The sequence below is a fragment of the Oncorhynchus mykiss genome, chromosome 1 (genome assembly GCF_057628025.1).
Source record: "Oncorhynchus mykiss isolate SJ-2025 chromosome 1, ASM5762802v1, whole genome shotgun sequence".
Lineage (NCBI taxonomy): Eukaryota > Metazoa > Chordata > Actinopteri > Salmoniformes > Salmonidae > Oncorhynchus > Oncorhynchus mykiss.
The window spans coordinates 3,489,119-3,502,500 of NC_143022.1; the positions used below are offsets into that span (position 1 = coordinate 3,489,119).

General features: G+C 46.6%; 1 protein-coding gene across 9 annotated transcripts in view; it reads right to left on the reverse strand.

Annotated features, from left to right (window-relative positions):
* LOC110518923 (lipoma-preferred partner homolog) overlaps positions 1-13,382 on the reverse strand; it is a 475,008-nt gene that overhangs the window by 177,512 nt on the left and 284,114 nt on the right. For all 9 annotated transcript variants that reach the window (XM_090231894.1, XM_090231657.1, XM_090232022.1 and 6 more), the window contains one exon: positions 4,450-4,543. In XM_090231894.1, coding sequence (XP_090088020.1) covers positions 4,450-4,543 — 94 coding nt within the window. The remainder of the gene's footprint in view (positions 1-4,449; positions 4,544-13,382) is intronic.

Here is a 13,382-nt window from a genome sequence, read left to right on the forward strand (position 1 = left end):
GAGATGAACCTGGAGAAGAGTCCCCTAAGCAAGCTGGTCCTGGGGCTCTGTTCACAAACACAAACACACCCTACAGAGAGATGAACCTGGAGAAGAGTCCCCTAAGCAAGCTGGTCCTGGGGCTCTGTTCACAAACACAAACACACCCTACAGAGAGATGAACCTGGAGAAGAGTCCCCTAAGCAAGCTGGTCCTGGGGCTCTGTTCACAAACACAAACACACCCTACAGAGAGATGAACCTGGAGAAGAGTCCTCTAAGCAAGCTGGTCCTGGGGCTCTGTTCACAAACACAAACACACCCTACAGAGAGATGAACCTGGAGAAGAGTCCCCTAAGCAAGCTGGTCCTGGGGCTCTGTTCACAAACACAAACACACCCTACAGAGAGATGAACCTGGAGAAGAGTCCCCTGAGCAAGCTGGTCCTGGGGCTCTGTTCACAAACACAAACACACCCTACAGAGAGATGAACCTGGAGAAGAGTCCCCTAAGCAAGCTGGTCCTGGGGCTCTGTTCACAAACACAAACACACCCTACAGAGAGATGAACCTGGAGAAGAGTCCCCTGAGCAAGCTGGTCCTGGGGCTCTGTTCACAAACACAAACACACCCTACAGAGAGATGAACCTGGAGAAGAGTCCCCTAAGCAAGCTGGTCCTGGGGCTCTGTTCACAAACACAAACACACCCTACAGAGAGATGAACCTGGAGAAGAGTCCCCTGAGCAAGCTGGTCCTGGGGCTCTGTTCACAAACACAAACACACCCTACAGAGAGATGAACCTGGAGAAGAGTCCCCTGAGCAAGCTGGTCCTGGGGCTCTGTTCACAAACACAAACACACCCTACAGAGAGATGAACCTGGAGAAGAGTCCCCTAAGCAAGCTGGTCCTGGGGCTCTGTTCACAAACACAAACACACCCTACAGAGCCCCAGGACAACAGCACAATTAGACCCAACCAAATCATGAGAAAACAAAATAATAATTACTTGACACATTGGAAAGAATTAACAAAAACTAGAATGCTACTCGGCCCTAAACAGTAGAATACCTGACCACTGTGACTGACCCAAACTTAAGGAAAGCTTTGACCATGTACAGACTCAGTGAGCATAGCCTTGCTATTGAGAAAGGCCGCCGTAGGCAGACATGGCTCTCAAGAGAAGACAGGCTATGTGCTCACTGCCCACAAAATGAGGTGGAAACTGAGCTGCACTTCCTAACCTCCTGCCCAATGTATGACCATATTAGAGATACATATTTCCCTCAGATTACACAGACCCACAAAGAATTCGAAAACAAATCCAATTTTGATAAACTCCCATATCTACTGGGTGAAATACCACAGTGTGCCGTCACAGCAGCAAGATGTGTGACCTGTTGCCACGAGAAAAGGGCAACCAGTGAAGAACACACACCATTGTAAATACAACCCATATTTATGCTTATTTATTTTATCTTGTGTCCTTTAACCATTTGTACATTGTTAAAACACTGTATATATATATATATATATATATATATATATAATATGACATTTGTAATGTCTTTATTGTTTTGAAACTTCTGTATGTGTAATGTTTACTGTTAATTATTATTGTTTTTCACTTTATATATTCACTTTATATATTATCTACCTCACTTGCTTTGGCAATGTTAACACATGTTTCCCATGCCAATAAAGCCCTTAAATGTATTGAATTGAGAGAGATGGAGAGAGAGATATAGATAGAGATGGAGATGGAGAGAGAGATGGAGAGAGAGAGATGGAGAGAGAGAGAGAGAGAGACAGTGAGAGAGATGGAGAGAGAGAGGTGGAGAGAGAGAGAGAGAGGTGGGGAGAGAGAGAGAGAGAGAGAGAGAGACAGTGAGAGAGATGGAGAGAGAGAGGTGGAGAGAGAGAGAGAGAGGTGGGGAGAGAGAGAGAGAGAGAGAGAGGGGAGAGAGAGAGAGGGAGAGAGAGGAGAGAGAGGTGGGGAGAGAGAGAGAGAGAGAGGTGGGGAGAGAGAGAGAGAGAGAGAGAGAGAGAGAGAGAGAGAGGTGGGGAGAGAGAGAGAGAGAGAGAGAGAGAGAGAGACGAGAGAGAGAGAGAGAGAGGGAGAGAGAGAGAGATGGGGAGAGAGAGAGAGAGGGAGAGAGAGATGGGGAGAGAGAGAGATATAGGAAGAGAGAGAGAGAGAGAGACAGAGCTGCACTTCCTAACCTCCTGCCCAATGTATGACCATTTAGAGATACATATTTCCCTCAGATTACACAGATCCACAAAGAAATTGAAAACAAATCAAATTTTGATAAACTCCCATATCTACTGGGTGAAATTCCACAGTGTTCCGTCACAGCAGCAAGATTTGTGACCTGTTGCCACGAGAAAAGGTCAACCAGTGAAGAACACACACCATTGTAAATACAACCCATATTTATGCTTATTTATTTTATCTTGTGTCCTTTAACCATTTGTACATTGTTAAAACACTGTATATATATATATATATAATATGACATTTGTAATGTCTTTACTGTTTTGAAACCTCTGTATGTGTAATGTTTACTGTTAATTTTTGTTGTTTTTCACTTTATATATTCACTTTGTATGTTGTCTACCTCACTTGCTTTGGCAATGTTAACACATGTTTCCCATGCCAATAAAGCCCTTAAATGTATTGAATTGACAGCGAGAGAGAGAGAGAGAGATAGGGAGAGAGAGAGAGAGAGAGGGAGAGAGAGAGAGAGAGAGAGAGAGAGACAGATAGAGAGACAGATAGAGAGACAGAGAGAGAGAGAGAGAGAGAGAGAGAGAGAGAGAGAGAGGGAGAGAGAGAAACTGTGAGGGAGAGAGAGAGAAAGTACCTAAGGTTCCACAAACCCCTTCCTCTACATTTCCTCTCGGTACCATATGCTTCAGAGGCTGTGACTCACAGGATCACCTTAGCTCCATAGGCGTGAGGCGAACTAAGTGTTCATTTAGCTTGCCCTACTACCCTACTTCCCTACTGCCCTACTTCCCTACTGCGCTACTGCCCTACTTCTCTACTGCCCTACTTCCCTACTGCCCAACTTCCCTACTTCCCAACTTCCCTACTGCCCTACTTCCCTACTGCCCAACGTCCCTACTTCCCTACTGCCCTACTTCCCTACTACCCTACTTCCCTACTGCCCTACTTCCCAACTTCCCTACTGCCCTACTTCCCTACTGCCCTACTTCCCAACTTCCCTACTGCCCTACTTCCCTACTGCCCAACGTCCCTACTTCCCTACTGCCCAACGTCCCTACTTCCCTACTGCCCAACTTCCCTACTGCCCAACTTCCCTACTGCCCTACTTCCCTACTGCCCAACGTCCCTACTTCCCTACTGCCCTACTTCCCTACTTCCCTACTGCCCAACTTCCCTACTGCCCAACTTCCCTACTGCCCTACTGCCCTACTGCCCAACTTCCCTACTTCCCTACTGCCCTACTGCCCTACTTCCCTACTGCCCTACTGCCCAACTTCCCTACTGCCCTACTTCTCTACTCCCCTACTCCCCAACTTCCCAACTTCCCTACTGTCCTACTGCCCTACTCCCCTACTTCCCTACTGCCCTACTGCCCTACTGCCCAACTTCCCTACTTCTCTACTGCCCTACTTCTCTACTCCCCTACTCCCCAACTTCCCTACTGTCCTACTGCCCTACTCCCCTACTCCCCTACTGTATTATCACCTGGGTGTGTGCATGGGAATGGATTTGGATAGTTAGGCAATCCAACATACTAGATGATGAATGATTGATACTGTCAAAACTAATAGGTGACTATCTGACCCAAATGAAAAGGTAGGGCCGCAACCCTTTAAAGTGGTGTAGGAGATTACCCATAGGAAAAGGTAGGGCCGCAACCCTCTAAAGTGGTGTAGGAGATTACCCATAGGAAAAGGTAGGGCCGCAACCCTCTAACATGGTGTAGGAGATTGACCCGTAGGAAAAGGTAGGGCCGCAACCCTCTAAAGTGGTGTAGGAGATTACCCATAGGAAAAGGTAGGGCCTCAACCCTCTAAAGTGGTGTAGGAGATTACCCATAGGAAAAGGTAGGGCCTCAACCCTCTAAAGTGGTGTAGGAGATTACCCATAGGAAAAGGTAGGGCCGCAACCCTCTAACATGGTGTAGGAGATTGACCCATAGGAAAAGGTAGGGCCGCAACCCTCTAAAGTGGTGTAGGAGATTACCCATAGGAAAAGGTAGGGCCTCAACCCTCTAAAGTGGTGTAGGAGATTGACCCATAGGAAAAGGTAGGGCCTCAACCCTCTAACGTGGTGTAGGAGATTACCCATAGGAAAAGGTAGGGCCGCAACCCTCTAACATGGTGTAGGAGATTACCCATAGGAAAAGGTAGGGCCGCAACCCTCTGACGTGGTGTATGTAGGAGATTGACCCAAATGAAAAGGGAGGTCAGAGACATACAGTACATAATAAGTCTCACCAAAGTACTCCTCAGCCGGAGGGTTGTCCATGTCATACAGCATCTTCTTGGTGAGCCTCTCCAGTTCTTCCTCAGGCCTGGCACCGCTGGGAGCCTGCAACACAACACAACACTGTCATACATACATACAACCTAACACAGTCTAACACAGACCCTGGGTCTGAACCTCACCCTGCGCAATTGGGTCCCGGACTTCTCCACTTCGCTGATCTTCAACACAGGGGCCCCACAAGGGTGCGTTCTGAGCCCTCTCCTGTACTCCCTGTTCACCCACGACTGCGTGGCAACGCACGCCTCCAACTCAATCATCAAGTTTGCAGACGACACAACAGTGGTAGGCTTGATTACCAACAAAGACGAGACGGCCTACAGGGAGGAGGTGAGGGCCCTCAGAGTGTGGTGTCAGGAAAATAACCTCACACTCAACGTCAACAAAACTAAGGAGATGATTGTGGACTTCAGGAAACAGCAGAGGGAGCACCCCCCTATCCACATCGATGGAACAGTAGTGGAGAGGGTAGCAAGTTTTAAGTTCCTCGGCGTACACATCACGGACAAACTGAATTGGTCCACCCACACAGACAGCGTTGTGAAGAAGGCGCAACAGCACCTCTTCAATCCCGGACACAGTCACAAACAGTCTAACACAGTCACACACAGTCTAACACGGTCTAACACAGTCTAACACGGTCTAACACAGTCTAACACAGTCTAACACGGTCTAACGCGGTCTAACGCGGTCTAACATGGTCTAATGAGGTCTAACATGGTCTAATGAGGTCTAACGCGGTCTAATGTGGTCTAATGAGGTCTAACACAGTCTAATGAGGTCTAACACGGTCTAATGAGGTCTAACGCGGTCTAATGAGGTCTAACGCGGTCTAATGAGGTCTAACACAGTCTAATGAGGTCTAACGCAGTCTAATGAGGTCTAATGAGGTCTAACACAGTCTAATGAGGTCTAACATGGTCTAACGCGGTCTAATGAGGTCTAACATGGTCTAATGAGGTCTAACGCGGTCTAATGAGGTCTAACATGGTCTAATGAGGTCTAACGCGGTCTAATGTGGTCTAATGAGGTCTAATGAGGTCTAACGCGGTCTAATGAGGTCTAACGCGGTCTAATGAGGTCTAACGCGGTCTAATGAGGTCTAACACGGTCTAATGAGGTCTAACACAGTCTAATGAGGTCTAACGCAGTCTAATGAGGTCTAATGAGGTCTAACATGGTCTAATGCGGTCTAAAGAGGTCTAATGAGGTCTAACGTGGTCTAATGAGGTCTAACGCGGTCTAACACAGTCTAACACAGTCTAATGAGATCTAACACGGTCTAACGAGGTCTAATGAGGTCTAATGAGGTCTAACATGGTCTAATGCGGTCTAAAGAGGTCTAATGAGGTCTAACGTGGTCTAATGAGGTCTAACGCGGTCTAACACAGTCTAACACAGTCTAATGAGATCTAACACGGTCTAACGAGGTCTAATGAGGTCTAATGAGGTCTAACGTGGTCTAATGCGGTCTAAAGAGGTCTAATGAGGTCTAACACGGTCTAACGAGGTCTAACACGGTCTAACGCAGTCTAATGAGGTCTAACGCGGTCTAATGAGGTCTAATGCGGTCTAACGAGGTCTAACACGGTCTAACGCAGTCTAATGAGGTCTAATGCGGTCTAATGAGGTCTAACACGGTCTAATGAGGTCTAACGCGGTCTAATGAGGTCTAACGCGGTCTAATGAGGTCTAACGCAGTCTAATGAGGTCTAATGAGGTCTAATGAGGTCTAACGTGGTCTAATGCGGTCTAAAGAGGTCTAATGAGGTCTAACACGGTCTAACGAGGTCTAACACGGTCTAACGCAGTCTAATGAGGTCTAACGCGGTCTAATGAGGTCTAATGCGGTCTAACGAGGTCTAACACGGTCTAACGCAGTCTAATGAGGTCTAACGCAGTCTAATGAGGTCTAATGCGGTCTAATGAGGTCTAACACAGTCTAATGAGGTCTAACGCGGTCTAATGAGGTCTAACGCAGTCTAATGAGGTCTAACGCAGTCTAATGAGGTCTAACGCAGTCTAATGAGGTCTAACGCAGTCTAATGAGGTCTAACGCGGTCTAATGAGGTCTAACGCAGTCTAATGAGGTCTAACACAGTCTAATGAGGTCTAACGCAGTCTAATGAGGTCTAACGCGGTCTAATGAGGTCTAACACAGTCTAATGAGGTCTAACGCAGTCTAATGAGGTCTAATGAGGTCTAACGCGGTCTGTTCTGTATACACTACATGACCACGAAGTATGTGGACACCTGCACGTCAAACATCTCATTCCAAAATCATGAAGTTGGAGTTTGTCCCTCCTTTGCTGCTATAACAGCCTCCACTCTTCTGTGAAGGCTTCCCACTAGATGTTGGAAGATTGATGCAGGGACTTGCTTCCATTCAGCCACAAGAGCATTAGTGATGTCGGGACCAACATCACTAAACACTATGGGTGACAGGGCTTCTCAGCTGTGGAACACACTTCCAGACACTATCAGGGCTGAAGAGTCTCTGTCCTCCTTTAAAACACAGCTGAAGACTGATCAGAAAACTTTAAAAATGACCTTTTGTTAATTCTGTTCTCCAGATCGGATGTATATGTATATATATATAGATATATATATATAAATGTGAGAAAAGCGCTTTACAAATTCAATTAATTATTATTGTTATATATCCGCTTGTTCCCATGGCGTGCTTCCCATCCCACAGCGTTACAATGCCCCCCCCCCCCCGTTCAATAGATCTCTTTATCTCTTCTACCCTCGCCTCCAGACACACTCAGAGGAGCAGCTGTGGTCAAACCACTGATTTATACACAATGAAAATAGTTGAGATATTGAGTTTCTCTGGACCTTAGACCAAATTGCAAAGCCGAAATAACTGCTTTAAAAACTCTCCGGCCACTCATGAACGAGAAGTGAGCAGTAGGTGACAAGTATCCTCAACGCCCTGATGAAGGTTGTTAGGACAACGCCCTGAAGAAGGTTGTTAGGGCAACACCCTGATGAAGGTTGTTAGGGCAACGCCCTGATGAAGGTTGCTAGGGCAACGCCCTGATGAAGGTTGTTTGGGCTACGCCCTGATGAAAGTTGTTAGGGCAACGCTCTGATGAAAGTTGTTAGGGCAACGCCCTGATGAAGGTTGCTAGGGCAACGCCCTGATGAAGGTTGTTTGGGCTACGCACTGATGAAAGTTGTTAGGGCAACGCTCTGATGAAAGGTGTTAGGGCAACGCCCTGATGAAAGTTGTTTGAAAACCCAATGCCCTGATGAAGGTTGTTTGAAAACACAACATGCTGTTCTGTTAAAGCATCCTGAAGGCTGTTGTGTCTGTTGGGTGTTTAACTTGCTAATGATATACATCTCTGGGTGTTTAAGTGAAGAGGAATCTGACCCTGGGCCTGTGGCCTCTGGTGGCCCCTACAACCCTAAGGGTGACGCTGTGTGTACAGGATGCATGATGGGTCTGTACAGGAACGCAAGTCATGTGGAAACAGCACTCGTCACTCGTCAGAGTCTGTTGCATTTGAAAAATGACACAAAATCTCAATTTTAGCCTTTACGTCTTTAACATTGACTCGGTACCGGTACCCCCTGTATATAACTTAGCTGGCAGTAGCCATTTGCGCCCATCTACGACTAAGGGCAGTTTTGGGTACTAATAAAAGCCTAAATTGTAATGTAGTGGCTGTACAGTAGCCACAGTATACATGTCGTCAGTACTCAGGCTAAGTCCTTCACAGCTCTGGGTTTTGACTGACAGACGTTCTGAACTTGAGCACCGGAACGCCGAGAAGTTACCCCCGTCCCTCTCGTTGATTGGCCATCTTTTTTTATATATATATATACATATTTTTTTGAATTTTACCCCTTTTTCTCCCCAATTTTGTGGTATCCAATTGTTGTAGTAGCTACTATCTTGTCTCATTGCTACAACTCCCGTACGGGCTCGGGAGAGACTAAGGCTGAATGTCATGCGTCCTCCGATACACAACCCAACCAGCCGTACTGCTTCTTAACACAGCACGCATCCAACCCGGAAGCCAGCCGCACCAATGTGTCGGAGGCTACACCGTGCCCCTGGCAACCTTGGCTAGCGCGCACTGCGCCCGGCCCGCCACAGGAGTCGCTGGTGCGCGATGAGACAAGGAGATCCCTACCGACCAATCCCTCCCTAACCCGGACGGCGCTAGGCCAATTGTGCGTCGCCCCACGGACCTCCCGGTCGCGGCCGGTTATGACAGAGCCTGGGCGCGAACCCAGGGACTCTGATGGCACAGCTGGCGCTGCGCCCTTAACTACTGTGCCACCCGGGAGGCCTGATTGGCCATCTTGTCTGAGTGAGGGAAAGGTTGTAAATTAAGAGGACTTGATGTACAATGCCTTCTGGAAAGTACTCAGACCCCTTGACTTTTTCCACATTTTGTTATGTTACAGCCTTATTCTAAAATTGATTAAATTAAATCATTCTCAGCAATCTACACACAATACCCCATAAAACAAAGTGAAAACAGGTTTTTAGACATTTTTACATAAGTATTCAGACCCTTTTGCTACTATGAGACTCAAAATTTGGCTCAGGGGCATCCTGTTTATATTGATCATCCTTGAGATGTTTCTACAACTAAATTGTTAATGTGGAAGTTATATACAGGGGGTACCGGTACCGAGTCAATGTGGAGGCTATATACAGGGTATTACGGTACAGAGTCAATGTGGAGGCTATATACAGGGGGTACCGGTACAGAGTCAATGTGGAGGCTAAATACAGGAGGTACCGGTACAGAGTCAATGTGGAGGCTATATACAGGGTATTACGGTACAGAGTCAATGTGGAGGCTTTATACAGGGTATTACGGTACAGAGTCAATATGGAGGCTATATACAGGGGATACCAGTACAGAGTCAATATGGAGGCTATATACAGGGGGTACCGGTACAGAGTCAATGTGGAGGCTATATACAGGGGATACCAGTACAGAGTCAATATGGAGGCTTTATACAGGGGGTACCGGTACAGGGTCAATGTGGAGGCTATATACAGGGGGTACCGGTACAGAGTCAATATGGAGGCTATATACAGGGGATACCAGTACAGAGTCAATATGGAGGCTATATACAGGGGATACCAGTACAGAGTCAATATGGAGGCTATATACAGGGGGTACCGGTACAGAGTCAATGTGGAGGCTAAATACAGGAGGTACCGGTACAGAGTCAATGTGGAGGCTATATACAGGGTATTACGGTACAGAGTCAATGTGGAGGCTATATGCAGGGGGTACCGGTACAGAGTCAATGTGGAGGCTATATACAGGGGGTACCGGTACAGAGTCCATGTGGAGGCTATATACAGGGGGTACCGGTACAGAGTCAATGTGGAGGCTATATACAGGAGGTACCGGTACAGAGTCAATTTGGAGGATATATACAGGGGGCACCGGTACAGAGTCAATATGGAGGCTATATACAGGGGATACCAGTACAGAGTCAATATGGAGGCTATATACAGGGGATACCAGTACAGAGTCAATATGGAGGCTATATACAGGGGGTACCGGTACAGAGTCAATGTGTGGGGGCACCGGTTAGTTGAGGTAATATGTAGGTAGAATTAAAGTGCATAGATGATAACAACATAGAGTAGCAGCAGCGAAAAAGATGGGGGAGAAGGTAGTAGTGTAGTAATGCAAATAGTCTGGGTAGCCATTCAAGTAGATGTTCAGGAGTCTTATGATGTGGGGGTAGAAACTGTTAAGAAGCCTTTTGGACCTAGACTTTACGCTCCGGTATCACTTGCCGAGCGGTAGCAAAGACAACAGTCCATGACTTGTAGTAGTTCAGGACCATTAGACAGCTGTTCATCTAGAAGGTTCCGATGAGTATTTAGGTACGTTATCACGTTTCAACGGAGAGCAGCAGACGGTGACGTCAGACTATCGCCCTCAGAGGCACGCCTCTGTCTGTGTGCCCGTTCTCACGTGTACGTACGCATGTGTATTTATGTTGATAAACGGCAACATGTCATGAACACAAGAGGTCTTGACCAGACCTAGACTTCCCTCAGGTGAACGATCACACTGATTCGGATGTAACAGAAATACCACACGTCTCAAGACCTTCTATTGCTGCTGCTGAAAAACAGCGAAGCAAATCATGAAGCATGCAGGGAAGTTATTTATCTCCGTTATTCATGTAATAAATGACTCTCTGCCGTCACTAAAGGCCCCGTTAACAAGGTGCTTTAAACTGGCTGGCTGGGTAGAGGGTGCAGGGTGTCACAGAGCAGATAAGGGGGGGGGGGGGGGGATGTTTAAAGTCAGAAACGAGACTCTGATAATGGCATGATTTCATCCCTCTTTCCACTGTGTTGGTGTGACGTGTAGGGGGTTATATTACAACGTTAAAACACCCATCTCTATGTCTCTCTGTGACAACACGGCTATCACGAACACATACTGTGAAATGCAAACAGAAAGGGAATTTCTCTAACATATTAAAATAGACTGCGTTCATTCATTTCCCAATACAAAGAGAAACTAGGCAAGGCTGTCCCCTGTCTCCTTTCCTTAATGTCCCCAGAACCTTCTACTACCAGCCTGAAGACTACAACACTACCAGAACCTTCTACTACCAGCCTGTAGACTACAACACTACCAGAACCTTCTACTACCAGCCTGAAGACTACAACACTACCAGAACCTTCTACTACCAGCCTGAAGACTACAACACTACCAGAACCTTCTACTACCAGCCTGTAGACTACAACACTACCAGAACCTTCTACTACCAGCCTGTAGACTAAAACACTACCAGAACCTTCTACTACCAGCTTGTAGACTACAACACTACCAGAACCTTCTACTACCAGCCTGTAGACTACAACACTACCAGAACCTTCTACTACCAGCCTGTAGACTACAACACTACCAGAACCTTCTACTACCAGCCCGTAGACTACAATATTACCAGAACCTTCTACTACTACAACACTACCAGAACCTTCTACTACCAGCCTGCAGACTACAACACTACCAGAACCTTCTACTACCAGCCTGTAGACTACAACACTACCAGAACCTTCTACTACCAGCCCATAGACTACAATACTACCAGAACCTTCTACTACCAGTCTGAAGACTACAACACTACCAGAACCTTCTACTACCAGCCTGTAGACTACAACACTGCCAGAACCTTCTACTACCAGCCTGTAGACTACAACACTACCAGAACCTTCTACTACCAGCCTGTAGACTACAACACTACCAGAACCTTATACTACCAGCCTGTAGACTACAACACTGCCAGACCCTTCTACTACCAGCCTGTAGACTACAACACTACCAGAACCTTCTACTACCAGCTTGTAGACTACAACACTACCAGAACATTCTACTACCAGCCTGTATACTACAACACTGCCACACCCTTCTACTACCAGCCTGTAGACTACAACACTACCAGACCCTTCTACTACTACAACACTACCAGAACCTTCTACTACCAGCCTGTAGACTACAACACTACCAGAACCTTCTACTACCAGCCTGTAGACTACAACACTACCAGACCCTTCTACTACCAGCCTGTAGACTACAACACTGCCAGACCCCTCTACTACCAGCATGTAGACTACAACACTACCAGAACCTTCTACTACCAGCCTGTAGACTACAACACTACCAGACCCTTCTACTACCAGCCTGTAGACTACAACACTGCCAGACCCCTCTACTACCAGCCTGTAGACTACAACACTACCAGACCCTTCTACTACTACAACACTACCAGACCCTTCTACTACCAGCCTGTAGACTACAACACTACCAGAACCTTCTACTACCAGCCTGTAGACTACAACACTACCAGAACCTTCTACTACCAGCCCGTAGACTACAATATTACCAGAACCTTCTACTACTACAACACTACCAGAACCTTCTACTACCAGCCTGTAGACTACAACACTATCAGACCCTTCTACTACCAGCCTGTAGACTACAACACTATCAGACCCTTCTACTACCAGCCTGTAGACTACAACACTACCAGAACCTTCTAAATCAAATCAAATTTTATTTGTCACATACACATGGTTAGCAGATGTTAATGCGAGTGTAGCGAAATGCTTGTGCTTCTAGTTCCGACAATGCAGTAATAACAAGTAATCTAACTAACAATTCCAAAACTACTGTCTTGTACACAGTGTAAGGGGATAAAGAATATGTACATAAGGATATATGAATGAGTGATGGTACAGAGCAGCATAGGCAAGATACAGTAGATGGTATCGAGTACAGTATGAACAAATGAGATGAGTATGTAAACAAAGTGGCATAGTTTAAAGTGGCTAGTGATACATGTATTACATAAGGATACAGTCGATGATATAGAGTACAGTATATACGTATGCATATGAGATGAATAATGTAGGGTAAGTAACATTATATAAGGTAGCATTGTTTAAAGTGGCTAGTGATATATTTACATCATTTCCCATCAATTCCCATTATTAAAGTGGCTGGAGTTGAGTCAGTGTCAGTGTGTTGGCAGCAGCCACTCAGTGTTAGTGGTGGCTGTTTAACAGTCTGATGGCCTTGAGATAGAAGCTGTTTTTCAGTCTCTCGGTCCCAGCTTTGATGCACCTGTACTGACCTCGCCTTCTGGATGATAGCGGGGTGAACAGGCAGTTGCTCGGGTGGTTGATGTCCTTGATGATCTTTATGGCCTTCCTGTGACATCGGGTGGTGTAGGTGTCCTGGAGGGCAGGTAGTTTGCCCCCGGTGATGCGTTGTGCAGACCTCACTACCCTCTGGAGAGCCTTACGGTTGAGGGCGGTGCAGTTGCCATACCAGGCGGTGATACAGCCCGACAGGATGCTCTCGATTGTGCA